The sequence below is a fragment of the Engystomops pustulosus genome, chromosome 1 (genome assembly GCF_040894005.1).
Source record: "Engystomops pustulosus chromosome 1, aEngPut4.maternal, whole genome shotgun sequence".
NCBI classification, from domain to species: Eukaryota; Metazoa; Chordata; class Amphibia; order Anura; family Leptodactylidae; genus Engystomops; species Engystomops pustulosus.
The window spans coordinates 181,085,227-181,108,579 of NC_092411.1; the positions used below are offsets into that span (position 1 = coordinate 181,085,227).

General features: G+C 36.6%; 1 protein-coding gene across 7 annotated transcripts in view; it reads right to left on the reverse strand.

The window, feature by feature from the left end:
* CSGALNACT1 (chondroitin sulfate N-acetylgalactosaminyltransferase 1) overlaps window positions 1-23,353 on the reverse strand; it is a 216,997-nt gene that overhangs the window by 15,420 nt on the left and 178,224 nt on the right. For all 7 annotated transcript variants that reach the window (XM_072114277.1, XM_072114274.1, XM_072114260.1 and 4 more), the window contains 2 exons: window positions 10,507-10,685; window positions 8,953-9,047 (listed from right to left, as the gene is read on the reverse strand). In XM_072114277.1, the coding sequence (XP_071970378.1) occupies window positions 8,953-9,047; window positions 10,507-10,685 (274 nt within the window). The remainder of the gene's footprint in view (window positions 1-8,952; window positions 9,048-10,506; window positions 10,686-23,353) is intronic.

Here is a 23,353-nt window from a genome sequence, read left to right on the forward strand (position 1 = left end):
CATATAGCAAATAAATTCAATTAAATGTAAATGCCCAGATGGGAATACCCCTTTAAGAGCGCAGGGTTTTTCTTCTAATTTCACACTCTCCAACTTCAAAAATCCATAGCTTTTTCATTTTTCAGTGTACAGACCTGTGTGAGGGCTTATTTTGTGCGTTATAAAATTTTACTTTCCCGTGATGTTATTTATTATAACATGCCGTGTACTGGGAAGCAGGAAAAAAATTCCAAATGTGGAAAAATTTAAAAAAAAAAAAGGGCATGTGCGTCATGTTCTTGTGGGCTCATTTTTTACGACTTTCCCCCTGCACTCCAAATAACACTTCTACTTTATTCTTTGGTTTGGTACGATCACGGTGATACCAAATTTTTATAGGTTTTATTGTGTTTTAATACATTTTCAAAAATTAAACGAATGTGTATGAAAAAGTAAAAAAAATTGCCATATTCTGATGCTAATAACTTTTTCATACTTTGTTGTACGGAGCTGTGTGATAGGCCATTTTTTGCAAAAGTAGCCGACAATACCATTTTGAGGACTGTGCGACATTTTCTCGCGTTTTGGACATTTGGGCGCCATTTCCCGTTTTGGAGCTCACCGCCGGCAATAACTGTTTTTATATTTTGATAGATTGGCCATTTTTGGACACGGTGATACCTAATGTGTTTGTGATTTTTACTGTATATTATGTTTTATATCAGTTCTAGGGAAAGGGGGGTGATTAGAATTTTTAATATTTTATTAATTTTTTACATTTTTTAAACTTTTTTTTCGACTATTTCTTAGACCCTCTAGGATACATTAACCCGAGATGGTCAGATCGTTCCTACCATATACTGCAATACAACTGTATTGCAATATATGGCATTTTTGCTTAAGATTCATTACAATGAGCCACTGGCTCATTGTAACAAATCTGCTGTAACCATGCAGCCTCGGGTCTGTCGAAGACCCAAGGCTGTCATGGCAACCGATTGCGGACCCCCCAATGACGTTCAGGGAGCGACGATCTGAAGAAAGATGGCAGCTCCCATGCGCCGCCATGCTTTAAGTAACGCTGGCGACTTTGCCGGCGGCAGGGAAGAGGTTTTACACCCGCGATCGGTGCAAGCACCCAGCGGGGGTGATAGCGATAGGTCTTTGCTGCAATATGCAGCAAAGCCCATCTCTGTATGAAGAGGGCTCAGCCCGTGAGCCCTCCTCATACTCCCTTCATAGCTCTGCGGCGGATATATCCGTCGCAGAGGGTGAAAAGGTTAAATGATAATTAAAAAATTTAAATCAGTATCAGAATAATTTTTTTTGCATTACTGTCAAGATAGTTAATAAAATGTGATCAATGGACTTTAGACAACCCAAAATAGTGTTACTATACTCTTTGAGGGGTTTACTTTTCAATTTGGGTCACTTTCAGGGGTTTCTATTGTTCTGGTATGTTATAGGCTCAGCAAATGCTACACAGCGCCTGAAATTTTTTTCAGCAAAATTTGTCCTTCAAAAGCATGATGGTGGTCCTTCCCATCTGCACTCTGTTATGAGCCCATAAGTGGTTTATATCCATATTTTCACACTCAAGAGAAACTGTACAATAAAATCTGAGATGTGTTCTCTCATTTTATCTTGCATGAACATAAATTTTAGGCCTAAAGCAACATAAAGCAGACATATGGTTAATGGTAACCTATTTGGGAGGTTGGGCTAACTGTATAATGAGCATAACATTTAGAAATCAGAAAATTGCTAAATTTGCCACATTTTCACCAAATGTTATATTTTTTCATAAATAAATGCAAAACATTTCAAACTAAATTTACCAATAAAGTGATGTACAACATGTCATGGAAAAACAAATCAGAAAATCACCTTGGTAAATTAAAGCATTTAAAGGTGTAGCAATCTTATTCTGGCATTTGGCAAATGTACATAATTTTAGATTTAGATAATTTTTACAGAATAATATGCAGAGGTTTCTTTCTATAGTGTAAATATATATGAAGAAAAAAAATATTTATTTATACATGCAAAAAAAATTACTAAAAAGTATGGGTAACAGAAACTATGGTTTTTGTCCATATATGCTTTCCAATTTGTAGATTTGTCTTAACATATCTACTAGTTAAAATACTTTTTAAGTTCAATCATGGTTTGAGCTCACATTCCGAGAAGATATGTCCTACATACTGTCTTATTATACTCCTACACACAATGATGTCACTACTGTGCCCATTAAAACTTCCCAACAATCATTATACACCTACACAGAACATTGTACTTTCTGGTGCCTACTCAAGCAATTTCCCAAGGGATAAATTAGCACTAAGCTACTCTAATTAAATGTGTAATACTCGAGCACAGTCATCTTTACACCTTGAAACCAATAGACTAGAAACTGTTAAAGTTTTGTGAGTGGCAGTCTACTTCAAGTACTTCTGTAACTTATGCCAAATAAAAATGTCTACAAGATCTTCAAATTTAAAAAAAAGCCTTTGCCATATGCTTTCAAAAAAGTAAGTAGAATCTGCTGACAGCCCAGTCTAAATAGTGCCAGCCAGATTGCAACATTTCAACATGTCTTAACTAGTTTCCATGGTAGATCCCAGTTGTGCAGAAGTGACTTATACTCCTACTTTCTCTGATAACTCCTTCTACCGTATATACTCGTTTACAAGCCGAATTTCAGCACAAAAAATGTGCTGAAAAACCTCACCTCAGCTTATACACAAGTATATTCGGTAGATGGAGTTATAAGAGAAAGTAGGAGTATAAGTCACTTCTGCACAACTGTGATCTACCATGGAAACTAGTTAAGACATGTTGAAATGAGTCAAAAAAGAAAAAACCCAAACACTCACTCTACATACTCACTCTCTAGCGTCCCCGAAGCTTGGCGCGGCTCCTCTTCTTTCTTCTACTTGCTGTATTAGCCAACAGAGACGTGTCCATGTGATCTGTCGGCTGTCGCACAGTATGACATCATCAGTGGTGACACCGCCACATCATAGCTGGGTGGCTATACTACTACATGGGAGGCTGGCTGGCTATACTACTACATGGGAGGCTGGCTGGCTATACTACTACATGGGAGGCTGGCTGGCTATATACTACTACATGGGAGGCTGGCTGGCTATATACTACTACATGGGAGGCTGGCTGGCTATATACTACTACATGGGAGGCTGGCTGGCTATATACTACTACATGGGAGGCTGGCTGGCTATATACTACATGGGAGGCTGGCTGGCTATATACTGGGAGGCTGTGACCAATGCAGTTCCCACCCACCGCTTATACTCGGGTCAATAAGTTTTTCAATTTTGCTGGTAAAATTAGGGGTCTCGGCTTATACTCGGGTCGGTTTATACTCAAGTATATACGGTAATTTATATAAAAAATATTAACAAATGAGTGGAGATACCAAAATGACTACCAATATTAAATTCAGAGCCATTGATATTGGACTGTCTTTTGTGTTAGGCTTCCCCAAGCTGTTACCAATAAGTTGGAAGCATTTAAATTGTGAAAAATGTCTTGGTACACTGATGCATTAATATTTTCCTTCAGTGGAACTAAAGGAAAGAACTGAAAATAAATCTCATAGAACCATCACTCGTCCACCAAGCTTTACAGTTTGCACAATTTAGACAGGCATATAATGTTGAGGTCCAAATTATGAGTTATTTTCATAACTTAAAGTATACCTCACCTTTCAACAAATTTATATTGATAAACAGAATATTGTTTGCATAGGAGACTATTTTGATAATGTTTCCTCTACATTTCACCATTTTTCGCTCTGGAGGCTTCATCTCTCATCCTATCTCAGAGCACACAGGAAGACGACAATCCACACATTTTCCATTTCAATCAAGGTATCAGCTAAATCATATAGTAATCTATAACCAAGTACTAACCTCTATAGATATTAATAAAGTACTTGAGGTAAGATGGAATCTCCTACTTAGCTCCAGCAGCCAATATCTGTAGCTATTTTTCTCATTAAGAATATGTCATGTGACCAGACCAAAAGCAGTACAAAAAAATTGCCGTTAATATGCAATAAATAGTGGGTTAGAAATTTCTGATTTGTTCGCAACATGTAGAACAAATATGTATGTATCTATGTTCACATAAAAAAAAAAATTATGCCAAAAAAGGAAAAAATGTGTAAGGTATGTAAGTGCACCGTATTTCTCTTTCCACCCTAATTAAAGCCAATGAATAAAATAGCAAAGATACACTTGAGCAAACTAAGGGACATAATGCTAGTTCTTTCATGCATTAATGTGAATTAGCTGGAAAGCTGCCTATGAGGCAATGTGAATCTGAGTATCCAAACTTGGCATGCATAAATGATGAGGCCGGATGTCCATGGACTACTTATTTTTGCAAAATTAAGACAAAAAAATTAACATGATTACTAATAGCTAATTCACCATACTGACCCTTAGAAATTATCATATTGCAACACTACGACACTCAGAGGCTGACTTATGATGCATGACACAGCATCTGATAGTATCTTCAGGCGTTGGCTCAGGTCATTGTTTATGTGTTCATGATTGTTTATGTGTTCGTGAATGTCTTCTAAAGTTATGGATTGTAAAATTCTGTTGCGTGACTAAATCCTGTCCTAATATATAGATTGTGCACCTACAAATTTAGTTGCGAACTTCAGCTGGGAAAATATAAAAGCAAGATTCTAGATGTTGGACTAAAGCTTTCATTACAATAACCTGCTTTAGTTAAGAACTCAAATGTACAAGCACTGACTATTAATGTTAAGTTTGAAAAAAAAAGAGGAATATAATTTGTGGACATATGCAAGAAGTATAATCTTGGTCGGGAGGATGTGTATTATTATATTGAGTTTAAATATACACACCATTTTTGTCTGATTTAATGCATATGTTATGGTCCTACATGTATTGGAAAAATTCTTAAAATAAGTACGGTATACTCTTAAATCCAAAAGTTGGTATATTAAGAATGAAGATGGGGATAAATGGCCCTATTGTAAATACTTGATATGCTATGAAAGGAGTAATGATGGTAAGAAGAGACATTTTGAGGAAGTGGAAGAGAGAAAAACATAAATTTGTTAAGGTTATTGGATGCCTTATGATGCCATAACGTGCACAGAGTTATGGCTGCTTGGTAGCAAAGAAAAGGTTGGTGCCAAGAGGGGAAAAAATAGTCTGTGTACAGCTTAACAGTATACATCCAAACCCCTGGCGATAGAAGTGAAAATGTCCAAATTGTGTCCAAAGTGTCCTTATCTTTCATCTTTGCTTAAAATCTCTTGGGCATGGAGTTCACAAGAGCTTCAACGTTGCCACTGAAACCCTCTTCTAGTCCTCCATGATGATATCATGGTAGATGACCTTGCACTCCTCCACCTTTAGTATAAGGATGCCTCAGACATTCTCAATAGGTTTTAGGGCTGAAAACATGGTTGCTCAGTTCAGCACCATTATCCTTGGTTCTTAAGCAAGGAAGTAGTTGTCCTTGAGGTGTGTTTAGGGTAGTGATGTGGGAATAGTGCTCTGCTGCCTAGTTTCCAAATGGACTTTGGCATTCCTGGTTTCCTCAACTAACTGTAGCTACCTACAGCCATCAGAAAACATGTAGTCCTAGACCATGACACTTCAAGCATAATGCACAACTGTAGGCAAGACACACCTGTTTTTGCACTTCTCACTTGGTTGATGCCACTTAGGCTTTAGATTATCTGAACCAACTAAAGTTTATCTTTATCTCAGCAAACCACAGAACGTTATTCCAGTAATCCATATCTTTAGTCTTCTTGTCTTGAGCACACTTTTTTGTAAATCATCTTTAGAGGCTTCCTTTTGGGACTACAGCGATGCAGATCAATCAATTTAATTTAGCATGCAACGTATGGTTTGACAACTGTCAGACTGACCCCCCCCCCCCCTCCACCCCTTTGACCGCTGCAGCAATGCTGGAAATACTCATCTGTCAATTTTGAAAAGACAACCTCTGTATAGGGCACAAGCACTCAACTTCTTTGGTAAACCATAGCCATGAGTAGCCATGTTGAACTTCCAGGGACCCGTATTAGAGTGAATAAGAGTGATAAAACCAATTTTAAAAACCTGCTCCCAATACACACCAAATACCTTAATACAATAACAAATCACATGACACTAGGGAAGGGAAAATTGTTAAGTTAGCACAATTTGGCCATTTGGTGTACTTAATTTGTTGCAAGCAGTTTAGGTATCAATGGCTGTGTGTTAAGTTTATTTATATAATATGTTATATAATCAAATGAGACACTAAATAGGTTACAGGATAATTGATGGAAGGTCAACCACAGGGACCATGAGAAACCATGGGAAAGAGGACTCCCTAAATACATAAAATCATTGGGAATGATCTCCATCTGAAGTACAAGAGTGACATCACTGCTTCATTCACAGGAAGCACTTAGGAATCACCAATCTTATTGTCAGCCCTTTTAACAGTGTTGCCTGAATGTGTTGCTAATGGGAGAAAACAATTTGTAATTTCTGAATAATCTCCAATTGAAGAGAGACAACAGCACCATATGGCTGCCAAAACAGAAATGTCACTGTAATCTGAAGTAAAACAGAATTACAATATTACTGCTTTCACTTTTGATGTACAGTATTAATATTGGATTCATTCTATATACAGGCGGTCCCCTACTTAAGGACACCCGACTTACAGACAACCCATAGTTACAGACGGACCCCTCTGCCCCATGTGACCTCTGGTGAAGCTCTCTGGATGCTTTACTATAGTCCCAGGATGCAATGATCAGCTGTAAGATGTCTATAATGAAGCTTTATTGATAATTCTTGGTCCAATTACACCAAAAATTTTGAAACTCCAATTGTCACTGGGGCAAAAGAAAAAAAATTGCCTAGAACTTCCATTATAAAATATACAGTTTCGACTTACATACAAATTCAACTTAAGAACAAACCTCCAGACCCTATCTTGTATGTAACCCGGGGACTGCCTGTACTAGGTGTAAATGCTCTTGAAGAATTGAAAAAGACAAAAAGTTGATTACTGCAATTATAATAATTGTATGTAACTGTAAGCTATTGCCATGTATTATGTATTGTTGATTTTTCCAATTGGTAACTATTTATGGAGAATGATAAACTTGTATAAAAACACTAGAACTGCAAGTGGAAATAGCTATCAAGGTATGACATCAGTCAACCTTTTGCTCCTCTGTTTTGCTCTCCAACGTTTTTTCTTGGTTCAAATGGTTTATTTTCCTCTAATTTATTTTGACTGACAGGGAACTTTATCAGTAAAGACAAGTTATTTATATTGTAAAGCGGCAGGAAAATTGTGATTCCTATTGAACAACACCTAAGCTTCTTGACATACCAACACAGTGAAAAGAAAAGATATGGAGTACTCCTCACTAATATTAATAAGAGATATTTTATGTAGAATAAAAGCAAAATATAGTATCTTAAAAGGAAATCAACTATTTAAAAAAAATCCTAGATATACTTACCTATGCTCCTCTTGATGTTGATCCTGGTGCTTTCCTCCGTTAGTCCTCCGTTTTCTCCGGGATCATCGACATGTCCGGTGGTCCGGGCTGCTAATTATGAACAGCCCCACACCTCCCTCTGAGGGGGTGTGCATAATTTGCAGCCCGGAGCGCCAGACATCTTGTCCCTGCACTCTGGCCTGCTAATTATAAGTTTCAAGAAGAGTGGAGGTGAGTACTTCTAGGATTTCTTAGTTTTTTTTTTTAAATGGTTGATTTCCTTTAAATGCAAGACACTATGCTTTATAGGTCTTCTCAAAACACTATATATAGTGTTTTGGATATAATATATAGTTTCACTAATATATTAGTGAATTGGATTTATTTAATTTCCATTTAGAAATAAAGTTTTTAATTCTAATATTTTTAATATCCTCAATGTAATAATAATCTTTATTTATATAGCGCCATCAAATTCTCCGGCGCTTTACACATTCTGGGGAACATATAAAAATAAAATAAGACATTACAGAGTAGAACAGCTATATATGAAACAATAGGAGTGAGAGCCCTGCTATAATCTCCAAAAATGTTTTTCCACTGAAGCATGCCTGGCAAAGTTTATGACAAAGAAAGCATTGGTAACCACTGCAAGGAAGACATAATAACTCATGTATAGACTAGCTGGCCTAAAGGAGGTTCTATACAAAATGAATATGTCGTAATGGGAAAGCATCTGTCTGAATGAGACAACCTTTATAAAGGAAATTATATATTCCTTGGATTATGTATTAGGCATGTTCCCATTCTCAAAAATGCCCCCTGCTACTGTATATACCTTCAGGTGCAAGTACAGGCATAGTTATTCACCTGCTTTTACATTATAGTGCCCATTTACAATCTGGATTTAGCCTCTGTCTATTATACAAACATTATCTTTGTACCTAGCTGTGACTGTGACTGCAGCTATAAGCCTGGGCAGCTATAAGCCTGGGCAGTATATCAGAAACGCTCTTCTATGCACCAGAGGGTTTACTACGAAGGAACTTTCAGCTTTATGAAACAGTCTTTGTTTATGTATTCAGCTTATTAGTGAAGGCCGTGTAGGAGTATATTTCTGTTCTCTGCCTGATGCAATAAAACACCCGGGTTTATACAATGCCAAATGTAATTCAGGAACTTCTTCTGTCAGGATATCATTCACATAAGTCTGCTGATAGGATTGTGCTGCTAAACTACAGACTAAACTAAGGTCACAGCACAATAACTTCTGGAAAATATGCTATGGCTTTCCTAAATATCACTACCAGGTACATAAATTGGAAATCCCTTGTTTAACTTGGCTACAGCTAGAGTCATATAAATGCCAGAGCTCAACCTCGAGGGTGAGGAGAAAGGAGAGTCTACATTAATTCATGACCCAATGTTGTCTACCAGTCACTTACCAGTTGTTGGTCAATGGGAGGAATTGCATCATGATGTCCATAAATTATAGCAGGGTTATACTGGCTAAAAAGAACAGGATAGAAGACCCTTTTCCCTGAGGAGAAGATAAAATAATATATCAGAACAAAACCTTAAGATTTTTGAAGGTTAGGCTAGATTTTTGCAGGATCAGTTGCTCTGTATTTGGGGTACATGAAATCGGTTGAATTTAATCGCTTTTATTAACTTTTTTCGGTAGAATAGGAAAGAAACAGCAATTCTTGCCTCTCATTTAATTATCATTACACCTAGAATTACGGTAATATTATATGTGTATAAGTTTTACATGTTTAAAAACTTTTGGACAGGATAGTAAACCCTTTTCTGAAAAGTTAAGATAATATAATATACAGAAAAAAACAAGCCTCTTCTCAGATTAACATATCATATCTTATAGATAAGTGGGAATGCAGACCTGGTAAATACTGCTCCATGATTGATTATTACAAAGTGTGTACAATATTCCTGCATTACATTACTATATCCTTGCTACACTTCTCCTAAACACTGCAGAGGCATGTTTTTCACTTCCTACACTTACTAGATGTTTTAAGTCACATTTCATTATCATTTTATTATTTTATAATTGTTGGCCTTGTACGGGCACCATGATTCAAAGCAGCATTTTTTTACAGAATTAAACCATTTTTTTTAAGGAAATTTTATTGTAAAGGTTTTGTTTTGTTTTTTTTTAAAACTTAATTTAACTTGATCATCACATAGTCTGATCACTTCTATAATGCATTTATATATGCAATACATTATAAACTGCAGGTTCTAACTAAGAGGCAGTCCATTAGGAAGAGTCTCTGACCTTTGTAAGACTCTTGGCTGCCATGACAGCTTGCATCTGCAGTGTTGGTCTGCCAATGGTAAGGGAGTCTTCCTCCTCTTCTAGTGATTTAAATACTGCAGTCAGTATTGGCAGCAGTATACAAAGTGTTAAATGGCTGCGATCAACCACCGATGTTGTCATTGCTCCTGTGTCTATCATGGCATTCAAGGCTTTTGTGCAGCTAAATCTTATGGACATACCTGTACATTCAAACTTTATTTGTATACACATTTTAAACCCTATGGGAAATGGTTAAAAACAGAATTTGATATCTTCCTTGTATAGCACAATATAGAGGGTTATTGGTATAATACTTATTAGCATAAAACATTTTAATTTGATTGAACTTTTTTTCAACCCAATAACTATGCTATAATTTGATAATATGAAAGACAATGTTTTTTCTACATTAATAATTATGGTAAAAAAATTTAGGGTTAAAAACATTGAAAGCAGTGTGAAGAAAGGTTAGACAAGCTAAAAGTATACAACAAATAACAGAAAAAAAAAAAAGAAAATCCGACTTTGTGGCAAGCAATTTTTAGGAGACATCATTATCCCCCCAATCCTTATTCTAAACAATAAATATATGGACAAATAATTAGTGAGTTCAAAAATAAAATAGGAAATGATGAGATGAGATGAGATGAGACTCGATCCATAGCAGGACAGGTCATACCTGGTTGTGTGTTGATCCTGCATGAGTTCAGAAACTCTACATTGAAGTAGATATCCACATCACAGAAAAACAGAAGGACATTACTTCCTTTCCAGGCACGAGCACCTATGTCTAATCCTTTTCCACGGGAGAATTCCTCATTCAGCTGGATAAATGTGAAGTTCTTGAAGTTCACTGCCCTGGTAAGTAACAAAAAAACCTTTTTTTTTCTTTTTACTGTGACTTGTCCACAAGAACTATGTGCAGTATAAACAGCCTTATGCAAACTCAGTCCCACTCACTCTACCCCACTCCAGTCCATTTTCGGTCATTGATAAAGGTTTTTTTTCTGCGATACCCTCAGAACTTCTTCCCTTTCTAATGATTTTTACTCTAAAACCTCTACTAAATCTGGTAGCAAGATACATGGTACAATAATGAAGTGTTAATATACATTTCAAAAATTATTGAGTGGTATGAATTTAGTCTAGGCACAAATAGTTGTAATAACTGCTAGAAAATTAAGAACACCAGTCATATAATAGCTATAAATAATTATTCCAGTAGGTTTATGAGGCATAGCAAACACATAAATAAATGTATATTCATGTGCAGTCTGTATACAGTCAATTCAGTTTATGTAAAATGTATTTTTTTTCCGCAAAACACCACCACAAAAGAAGCATGGAAATAGACCAATTACTCAGGTATTCAAACTGTGACTCCAATAATATATTTTTTTCACAGATTAGTAGCTCCTAGGATGCATGGCAATTTTGCCTTTCATTACCTATGCCCAGCTGTTTTTTTTCATGCAGTCTCCTCTGGATGCACTGTTTATACACTGGAGATCAAACTTGGAGAACAACAAATTTCCTAAATATCAAGGTCATTGTGTAGTCAAAATCATATGTAAATATATCTTAATATGAGTAAAAGAGCAGTATTTTAGGCTTACTTCATAAATTGTATATATTCTAAAGCAGCGGTCAAACACACATTGTTGCACCCAAAAATTATTTTCCAAGGACCGGGTCGGGTAACCCCCTGTGAAAAAAATTGATCGCCCAGCAAATGCATCATGTCTAACCCCAAACCATATAATGTGCCATTGCCAGCAACCATCAGTCTAAACTGCATCAGGCACTGGTCACAGTAGGGACAGCAGAGAGCGAAAAGGTCTAGATGCCTTTTACATCTAAATAACATTGACTTATGTTCTGTAGAATTGTTTCCCCTAGATCAGTGATGGCTAACCTATGGCACTGGTGCCAGAGGTGGCACTTAGAGCCCTTTCTGTGGGCACTCAGGCCATCACCAGAGATGACTCCAGGTATCTTCCTGTAGTCCCAGACAGCCCAGGACTTGCTGTGAACAGAAGTATTTTAAAGTGACAGCTGTACCTGGGACTATTTTCTGCTTTATTGGTGTCCTCAGGGGCTGGTATCAATGAAAACTGTGACAGAGAAGGGAATATAAATCACAAATTAAATTTCTGTGTTGGCACTTTGCGATAAATAAGCGGATCTTTGTTGTAGTTTGGGCACTCGGTCTCTAAAAGGTTTGCCATCACTGCCCTAGATCCTTGGTAGAACTTGATGGAAATGTGTCTTTTCAACCGTATAAACCATGATAAGACCCCTTTTTCTATAGCATCCCACACTTATAATATCCCCTTGTCTTTGGCCTTTTCACTATGAGAAAAAAAAAATATTCCTACTGTACATACTCAAAAATAAGCCAAGGCACCTTATTTTACCATAAAAAAAATGGAAAAAGTTATTGACTTGTGTATAACCCTAGGGTGGCAAATGTAGCCGCTAATCTTTCATAAATTGTCCAACAGCCTTCCCGAATCAGTGAAATGTCCAGCAACAGCTTCCCCTCATTTATAAAATGCCATTAGAAGCCTCCCCTCACTAATAAAATTGACATTTTATTAGTGAGGTAAGGCTGCTGCTACTGGACATTTTATTAGTGAGGTAAGGCTGCTGCTACTGGACATTTTATTAGTGAGGTAAGGCTGCTGCTGGACAACAGCAGCCTCCCCTCACTAATAATATGTCCAGCAGACCCCCCTCTCACTAATAAAATGCCCAGCACCAGCTTCCCCTTAGTAAAGGACATCTACCACCAGGGACAAGGATTGTAAGCTTCCTATGCCTAGTTTGTAAGAAAAAAAAAGACTAAAAATTTTGTAAATGACCCCGAGGGGCTCCAAGCTTCATTAACATCTATGGAGAGTGGAGCCCCTCACTTATTTGCATAATTTTAAAAGCCTTTTCTTGTAAAATCCAGTGCATGAGAAGCTAAAATAAGAGCTGATCCTGTCAGAGCTGCTGTGTTGAAACTAGGGTTTCAGTCACTTTGGAAGGGCACACAATGTTTGTCGAAGTCAATGAAAACTGGATAGGCTGCTAGTTAAATAGGGTTTGTCAGATAATTAAGAAATTAGCACCAAGTACAAGATCAACACGAATAACTTGAAGGTATCTGAAAGTGTTTTCTAAATTTGATCAGTGTTTTTTTTTAGTATTTTCTAATTTATTGTGTGCTTTTGAATATATACAATTTATGAATATATAATATATATAAAAAATTGCTATTTTACCCATGTTCTGATTCATTCACATAGGATTAAACAATTCCTTGACTTTTAGGAAATTGTGTGTTATGCGCCGATTTTGATCTCCAGTTTATTGTCCTGTATGTATACATTATAATGAGCTTAGTGGATTTGCTGAGTAAATAAAGTAAACACTATTTTGGTCATACAGATATACACTGTCAGGAATTTTAAAAATTACAATAGTATAGCGGCTCTGGACTTCGTATTATCAAATTAGAAGTATATATATGAATATACATGTACATATCCAAAATCGTGTTTATGAAGATCCCAGACTATTAACACTTCACTGATAAAAGCATCTACTATTGTGCTTCATTGTACAAACAAAAAAGGTGAGCTAAAAATGAAATGCATAGGCAATACCATACATAGGAGTGCTCCGTTTCCCCCCCCCTTCCCTCAAGTTAACCGGTTAAGGACCCGGCCCTTTTTTGTTTTTTCATTTTCATTTTTCACTCCCCACCTTCAAAAATCTATAACTTTATTTTTAGACAAAGAGTTCTGTGATGTCTTGTTTTCTGCGTAACAAATTGCACTTCATAGTAATGGTATTGAATATTCCATGCCAGGTACTGGGAAGCAGGAAAAAAATTCCAAATGCAGCGAAAATAGTGAAAAAACACTTTTGCGCTGTTTTCTTGTGGGCTTGGATTTTATGGCTTTCACTGTGCGCCCCAAATGACATGTCTACTTTATTCTTTGCATCGGTGCGATTACGGGGATACCAAATTTGTATCGATTTTATAATGATTTCATACATTTACAAAACTAAATCCTTCTGTACAAAAATTTTTGGTGGGATTTTGCCATCTTCTGGCACTTATAACTTTTTCATACTTCGTTGTACGGAGCTGTGGGTGGTTTCATTTCTTGCAACTTTTGATGACGTTTTCAATTATATTTTTAGGATTTTACAACCTTTTGATCACTTTTTATTGAATTTTTTTTATTTTTTTCCAAATGGCAAAAAAGTGCCATTTTTGAATTTGGGTGCTATTTTCCATTACGGGGGTTAAATGCAGTGAAAAACTGTTATTATAATTTTGATAGATAAGGCATTTTCGACATTCTTTCACTCTTCGGAAGACCTAAGGCTGTCATGGTGACGGATGATATCTCGGGGAGCGCCGATATGCGGCAACGGCACCCCCATCTTTTTGAAGTCACCGGCAACTTGCCAACGGCGATCGGTGCTAGCATTGATTGCGGATGTTACCGGTAAGCCTTTGCTGCAATATGCAGCAAAGACTTACCGGCTATTAAGAGGGCTCAGCCCATGAGCCCTCTCCATGCACTGTGACCCTACTTGCTGCACGAATAAACTGCAAGCGGTCGGTAACCGGTTTATACAAAGTTATTTCTCACTAGAGTTACCTTATAAGAGAACAAAAAGCATCATGAGAACAGAAGGCAGTTTTTAATTGACTAAGCTTTAGTACAAAGACCGGAAGAGGTTAGTCTCTTCCCACTTCACTGTTGCTGAGGACGATTCCTAACCTCTAGAACACAAAATTGTCGTAACTCCTGAAAGTAAAGGGCAAGCAATAGAATAAGGGCATCGTTCTGTTTGTTTTGAAAGGTGGAGGTTATATGACAATTTGGTAAAAATCATTATGAAATCAGAGTTACACTTTAAAATGCTGTCGTTAAAAAGTTATAATGCATTTCATTGTAAAGTATTTTTCTAATAGAGCAGCAACCAATGTAATGGGTTTATTGTTTTAGCTTTTATATCTTCAATTCATTACACAAGGAGTGTAATTATTATTATATTATTTACAAAATTATATTTCAGATTATTTATAAAATTAAACTCTATAAATGATCAGTTATAGTAGTTATTAACTTTACCTTAAGATAATACAAGGCCAACTTTTACTACAACTTTTACAGAGAAAGCATTAACTTTAGCTAAAATAATTGTAATAAGCTGAGCTAGTACTGTAATGACTACTAATTTATTTTCTGAAAAGTAAATAATCACTATAATTACTTATCACAGTCACTATAAATCTCAAGGCTGCAATGACACTTGTGCCAAGGACTGTTTAACTTTCCAGTTCAATGTTCCTATCAAGGCTAAGACAATCACCAAGATTTGGCTCTTTGCCATTATGTTAACAATGAAAGCAGAACACAAAAAGAACAGCAAATCAGAAATATTAGATACAAATGCAACTGAATATTTTACTTAAAATATCATTAGCAGGGATAAAAAGAAAATGGAAATTACAGTAAGGGCCACTTAAGGTGAAAGATATTAATACGGTTAGCACTTGAAAGGAAAAAACTGCTATTGTAGCCTGAAAATGTTCATATTTCATGAGCAGAATGGCTGTTAGTGATATACTGTGGTTAGAACTGCCCATAGATGTTCAAGTAGCGTTTTATGATGTTATTAATGAGTAATACATTTTTTATTTGATTTTTTTTTACTACTGAACATAATAGGGGCTCTTAATGTTTTTTCCACCCTTTCTTTCATTTTTGTATGGGTTTAGAAGTTATGATTTTTCCATTCTTTTTTGTATGAAAATGAATCATAAATCAATTTTAACCCCTTAAGGACGCAGGGTATTTTCGCTGATTTCTCGCTCTCCATCTTCAAAAATCCATAACTTTTTCATTTTTCCGTGTACAGAGCTGTGTGAGGGCTTATTTTGTGCGTAACAAATTTTTCTTTCCCATGATGTTATTTATTATTCCATGCCATGTAGTGGGAAGCCGCAAAAAAATTCCAAATGTGGAAAAATTGAAAAAAACTGCATGTGCGTCATGTTCTTGTGGGCTCAGTTTTTACGACTTTCACTCTGCGCTCCAAATAACATGCCTACTTTATTCTTTGGTTCGGTACGATCGCGGTGATACCAAATTTATATAGGTTTTATTGCGTTTTAATAAATTTTCAAAAATTAAACGAATGTGTACAAAAAAGAAAAATTTTTTTTTGCCATCTTCTGACGCTAATAACTTTTTCATACTTTGGCACATGGAGATGTGTGAGGGGTCATTTTTTGCGAAATGAGCCGACGTTCGCCGACGTCCGCCCGTAACCGTTTTTATATTTTGATAGATCGGGCATTTTGGGACGCGGCGATACCTAATGTGTCTGTGATTTTTACTATTTATTATATTTTATATCAGTTCTAGGGAAAGGGGGGTGATTTGAACTTTTAATATTTTATTATTTTTTTACATTTTTTAAACTTTTTTTTTTCTCTTTTTTTCCACTGTTTCTTAGACCCTCTAGGGTACATTAACCCTAGATGGTCTGATCGCTCCTGCCATATACTGCAATACTACTGTATCGCAGTATATGGCATTTCTGCACACTATACATTACAATGAGCCACAGGCTCATTGTAATGCATGTGCAGAAGCCATGTATCCTCGGGTCAAACGAAGACCCGAGGCTACCATGGCAACCGATCGCCGCCCCCCGATGACGTTCGGGGGAGCGGCGATCGGAGGTAAGATGGCGGCGCCCACGCGCCGCCGGCGACTTTGCCGGCGGCAAAGAAGAGGTTAACACCCGCGATCGGTGCAAGCACCGACCGCGGGTGATAGCGATGGGTCTTTGCTGCGATATGCAGCAAAGCCCATCACTGTATGAAGAAGGCTCAGCCCGTGAGCCTTCTACATACAACCTTCACAGCTCCGTGGCGGATATATCCGTCACGGAGCGTGAAGGGGTTAAATGAACATACATATATCAAAGAAACATCGGAGTATCAGGAGAAAAAAATTATACTTGCACTCTTCAGGCAAAGAATTTGGATAAACCTTTAGTTTGAGAGTTATAATAAATCAATAATTTATTAACCAATGCAAGAACCAAGTGACAGTCAAATACAATCCAGGCTCGAATGGATCATAAATTGCATTTTAAATGGAATTTACAGATAAAGTCAAATATTTTAATCAGATGATTAACGGAAACCTACCATTTGATTTTATGCATTAGGAAGCAAACATACCTTAATACTGCTGAAGCTACACTGATACAGGATCATATCTTGGTTAATCCCTGAGCTGAGTGGTTTTGCTGAAAAACAATTATAACATTCAGGACCTTGGGAAAGCTGGGTCAGGCTGGCTGACAAACACATTAAGCACGGGAGCTTGTAATTATAACTTGAGTTTAGTCAAGACATGACTAATCGATCTGAGCTGGATCACTCATACACAGCAGCTGGGGGATGGTGCAGAAACTGATTATTCTGCCTTTAGGCACAACCCAGGGACTACATCATCCTGTCCTGCAGTGAATAACACATGTGCTAGGAGAAGCGCTGAACCAACCATAGAAGCTTCATTATCATAATGTTATATCTGTTTTATCAGCAAAACCACTCAGCACAAGGATTAACCAAGATATGATCCTGTATCAATGTAGCTACAGTAGTCTCAAGGTATGTTTGCTTCATAATGAAACAAATCAAATGGTAGGTTTCCTTGAAGCATCTTATTTGGTATTATTTTAATCAGATGTTTGTGCAGCTTATTTGTCTTCTTTGCTGTGTAGAAGCTTGAGGGATTAGATGGTAGCCCAATTACAGTGCTAGATAATGCAGGATAGCAACATTTTACAGACATATAGGAACACCACGGCTTACAAGTAAGACTACTAGTTAAAGATAGACCTCTCTGCTTACTGTGACTTTTGGTGAAGCTTTCTGGATGTTGGTACTTTATTTCTTTGTACATTTTTTATTTTTTTAAAATAAGAACATCAGCATTTTTCTGAAAATATAAAAACTACAAAGAGAATAGAGAACATGGGTCCCAAAAGGCAGCTATTGATGCAGAAAAAATAGTGTAGTCTGTCATTGGTCACTTAGGATAAAATTGGTGAAGTAGGACTCTAATTGGTCGAATGTGCTTACATTTTATCCATGAATGTTTCCCAGGCTATCCAGGTTTTCAAAACAACTTATAAATTTTACCTCATTTAAACAATCAATAATTAAGGGGAGGGGGGGTTCTTTTGATAATGGAACAATTACAAATTTTAGCAGCTCCTATAGTAAATCTGTCTTTAAAATGTATGGAGTTAAAATTGTTTGGAGTTAAAATTATATGTTTCCATTTACTACTTAACTATAAATTCAACTTAAGAACAAACCTATATATCTTAACCTGCGGACTATTTAGCTGTACTGTATGGTTTCTACTGAAAGGGCTACTCTTTCACTTCCTGCTGCTGCATTGTCTATGCAGAAAGTGGAAGCATTTGTGCTAAATCAGAAAGTCCCCTCCGATTCCATAAAGATTTAAGAATTTTTTTTCTTTCATTTTTAAACTTAAATATCAGATTTGAATCAGATTTTTAACAATTTTTATGTTTTATAGTATCACAAGAAGGTCTCCTGAGAAAGAATGGGCATGTGAAACATGTTTTGGGGTGCCTTACCATCACCAATGGTGACTTTTAGGAGAACTAGTTTAGGTGATTTCATTATCTTATAAAACAGATATCCTCCCCGCTACATTGCACTACCACTTTAAAAGAATACAAATATCGGGAATGAGTATGTTACTACATTGTAACATATGACTTTATAGCCTTTTTGGTTGAGTGGTGAGGTATATATTTGGCTGGGCTCACACCTTGTTTTGTCAGCTATGCTGTCAAGGTAATTTGTTATTTTCAACGCTAGTTCCACATGTTGTCAGGAGCTACTTGTGAGTGTATGACTGTTCTTCTCTTATTCACATGCAGCATTTAAATGCCATTTTAAAATGCAATTCAAAGGCTGCGGGGAGGGGCTTGAGCAGATTGCATATGCATTTACACTGAAATAGGGAACAACTGTTACATGTTTTGTAGGAAACAATGCAACACACATGGGACGTTTTCCCGATTACATGCATTTCGGTGGAAACAGCTGCGATCAGGATAGCCCGCAGCCTTTGAATGGCATTTCAAAATGCCAGTCAAACACTGCGTGTAAACACAGCATAAAGCTTTAGTCTTGTGTCAAGCACATTTTTGCACATTTCCAAGTATGTTAAAGGAATTGTCCAGTTATGTTATTATAATATAATTCTGTAAAAATAAAAAAGGAGTAATACTTACCTTGGTCTTCACCTAGGGTTCAGTACAGCGCCTTCAGTCACTGCCAGCTTCTAGGAATATACAGAAGCTCATTGATGAAGTCAAATCAATGAGATGACGATCACATCCAAACTTTGCAGAAAAAGTCAACTGTATAATCGCCTTTACGCTGTGAATTTTTGACCCACAGCAAATAAGTGACCCGTCACTTATTTCTGCGGATCCTGGTGCAGAATTCAAGCTTTGAAATGCAAAGGTTGAACTCTGCATCCCTTGCGACACACATGCATATGTGTATTTTTAAAAACTAAAATTTAATAAAAACAAAAACATTTTCTTGAAATTCTTTAACCCAATACAGTATTTTTACAATAAAGTTTGTGAAGACTTAAGATTTATCCTGAATAGTTTTTAAAAATAACATGAACTGGAAAACATGGTGGAAAATTAGAAAAAGATTGAGGTCTATTGCTAGATAATATATAACCTTGTAAACCCCTGCCTGGAGCACACAGATTGTTATGGTTTGTGCCAAGGCAAAATGAATGGCATTAGTCCTTTTTTCCCACAACACCTGCAGGGCATAAAATGTGCCACTGCTCATATTTTATATACTTGAAAGTCAAGGAACCAAAACATCAAAGTGTCAAACCAACTTTATGAAAAGATTATCTCATCCTTAGAAAAAGAAGGCCTGGAAAGCATATCTCCATAAAACCATATGTACATTGCCTACAAGAAAGCTGTCTATGTATCTTGCGAACACAAATACCTACAATATGAATCTGTACATTTCGTAATGAAGATTAATCATTGTATGGAGGTTCTGTATCTATCAATTATTAAACCAACCATTTTTAGTATATTTGTAGTTTCAATAACACAAGCCTATGGATGGTGCAAAATTATAAATGAGAGAACATGACAATTTCCATAATAGTTTGAAATACTGTTGTACTGTAGGTTATCAGTGATCAGGCCTACTATGGTTCAAAAGCATTTGTTTAACAATGAGAGACTAGTATGATCCGTAAATTTTAACATAAAAATGTTTTCTTTGGATAAAAGGGTTTTCTTTGATTTTGGTAATTTTATGCTTCTTTCCTTTTTCAAGTGTTGCAAATTTTAACAGTGCCACAATTGACCTGTTTTCTGTGTCTTAAGAGGATGAAATCTGTATTGCTCACAATGCAGACTTTGTCATAAGACACTTTTTTAAGAAAATTATACTAATCATTCTGGTTAACTTTAAAGAAAATCCACCATTTGTTTTTATGCATTGTATATCAAACATACCTTGAGAATGCTGTAGCTACACTGATGCATAAACAGATCTTCTTTAACCCCTTAAGGACCAGGCCCTTTTTCGTTTTTGCATTTTTATTCTTCACTTCCCACAATCAAAAATCTATAACTTTTTAGTTTTTCCATGTAAAGAGCTGTGTGATGGCTTATTTTCTCCATAACAAATAGCACTTCCTAGTGGTAGTATTCAATATTCCATGCCATGTACTGGGAACCGGGAAAGAAATTCTGAATGCAGTGAAAATGATGAAAAAACACATTTGCGCCACTTCTTGTGGGCTTGGTTTTTACAGCTTTCACTTTGCGCCCCAAATGGCATGTCTATTTCATTCATTGGGTTAGTACGATTACGGGGATACCAGATTTGTATAGGTTTTAAAATGTTTTCATACATTTCCAAAAATTAAAACCCCCTGTACAGAAAAAAAATTCTTCATTTTGCCAGTTATTCTTGCGCTAATAACTTTTTCATACTTTGGTGTACGGAGCTGTGGGTGGTGTCATTTTTTGTGACTTTTGATGACGTTTTCAATGCTTTTATTTTTAGGACTGTACGACCTTTTGATCACTTTTTATAGATTTTTTTCCTATTTTTCAAAATGGCAAAAAAATGCCATTTGCGACTTCGGGTGCTATTTTCTGTTACGAGGTTAAACGCAGTGAAAAACACTTATTATATTTTGATAGATCTGGCATTTTCGGACGTGGTGATGTCTAATGTGTGTATGATTTTTACTGTTTATTTATATTTATATCAGTTCTGGGGAAAAGGGGTGATTTGAATTGTTTTTTTAATATTTTTTTTTTTTAACTTTTTTTATTTATTTATTTTTTTTTACTATTTTTCAGACTCCCTAGGTTGTCTGATTGATCCTATCATATACTGCCATACTGCAGTATGGCAGTATAGGGGGAGTTTGCACACCATCTATTACAGTGGTTCTCAACCTGTGGGTCGGGACCCCAGCGGGGGTCGAACGACCAAAACCGGGGGTCGCCTAAAGCCATCGTAGCCGAAATTTTACTGTGTTTTTACTGCGAGTTGCATGGTTTGGGGTCACCACAGCATGAGGAACTGTATTGTGGGGTCACAGCATTAGAAAGGTTGAGAACCACTGATCTATTACAATGTGCAAATCGCACATTGTAATAGATAGCCTAAAGCATGATTGCCTCGGATCTTTGTGTGATCTGAGGCTTTCAAGGCAATGGATCGCCACTCCCCGATGAAGTCACGGGGAGCGACTATAGGAGCCAAGATGGCGGGGCCAACGCCGTTAAAGCCTCGGATTAAAGCACTGATCGCGGGTGCTAGCGATGGGCATTTGCTTTATTATGAAGCAAATGCCCAGCGAATATGAAGAGGGCTCAGCTCGTGAGCCCTCTTCATACTCCCCCATGCGCAGCAAGACGTAAGGTTACGTCTTATTGCGCTATGCGATTAATACTCAAGCCAAGTGGTACTGCTCAAATGACATTTATAAAATTCAGAACAGGACCTTGGGAAAGCTGGGTGTCTGCATAAATGCATTACACATGGAGATTCCTGAACTATCCAGACAAGACTAATCAAGCCGAGCTGGATGACTCAGACAGCAGCTGGGGGATGGTGCAGCAATTGATTACTTCTGCCTGTCAGGGACAACTCAACTTATGCTGGGCAGGACAAGGCTGAAGCAGTGCATAATTACGGTGAGAAGAAGCAGACGAGAAAGCCTCATTATCATAATTTTATAATTGTTTTTTCAACAAAACCACTCGGAACAGGAATTAAACAAAATATGTTTCTACATCAGTGTAGTACAGCATTCTGAAGGTATGTTTAGTTCATAATGCATAGAATCAAATGGTTGATTTCCTTTAAGTATAACGCTTGTATGCCGATACAATACTGTTCACTTCTCCTGAAATCTTAAGTCGATCCTTACTTTTACCATGATTTAAAACCAGTGCTTTCAAATGGTTTCACCAAACATGAAAACATTTTCTATGCAGAGCATATATACCAAATTTATTTATTAAAATAGTAAATTCTGTAGGCTTGGCTGAAATAACTTGAAATCTCACTTAAAAGTAAATAAATTGTTACAAAGTAGTAATGGATCAAAAACTGACCTTGTTCAACCAAACACAGAGGCAGTTCCACGTGGTAAGATATAGTTTTACATGTTGCATAATTCTACTACCATTTTTTTTGTGGTAGGATATTCCTTGCATTTATGGCAACACAAAAGGTGTCCTCCACCATTACTGAACTAGACTCCAATATAAAATCTAAACCATAGAAAATAAAACTAATAAGAGGCCATTGTCCATAACCATTCTGCGGAATGATTAGTAAAATGTGATACTTAATAGATGCATCTCACCAAAACACACTCACACTGCATGTAGAATTTTCATGTTGACACACAGCTTCACTATAGTTAATCATAGTGTTCCATCTGACCATGTTATTGCTTGGTTATGTGTAGCCCATAATTTTTAAAGAGCCGTGTAATGTGATGATTTATACTGATATATTATTCCTTTTATTACAAAAGCTGCTAAAGTGCAGAAATATTTTTAGAAATGGGCCCTGGTGCTGTAAAAACGTACCATTCTCTAGTGCTCTAGTCCAGTGTGGTGATTGGACCATGCAACTATACACTAGAGGTGGCAAGGGTGATAGGGATTAGGCTATTAGATTTTACTGCTCAATCCATCCCTTTTCAGTAAAAAAAAAAAAAAATGTATCTGATATCGTCTCTTCCCAGCTCATCTTATTTTTTTTAGTAGCCATCTGTCTTCTCCATTTTTCAAATGTAGAAAGTTATGATAGCAATATCTTTTCATGCTATCTGTACACAAAATAAATATTAAAATAGGCAGTT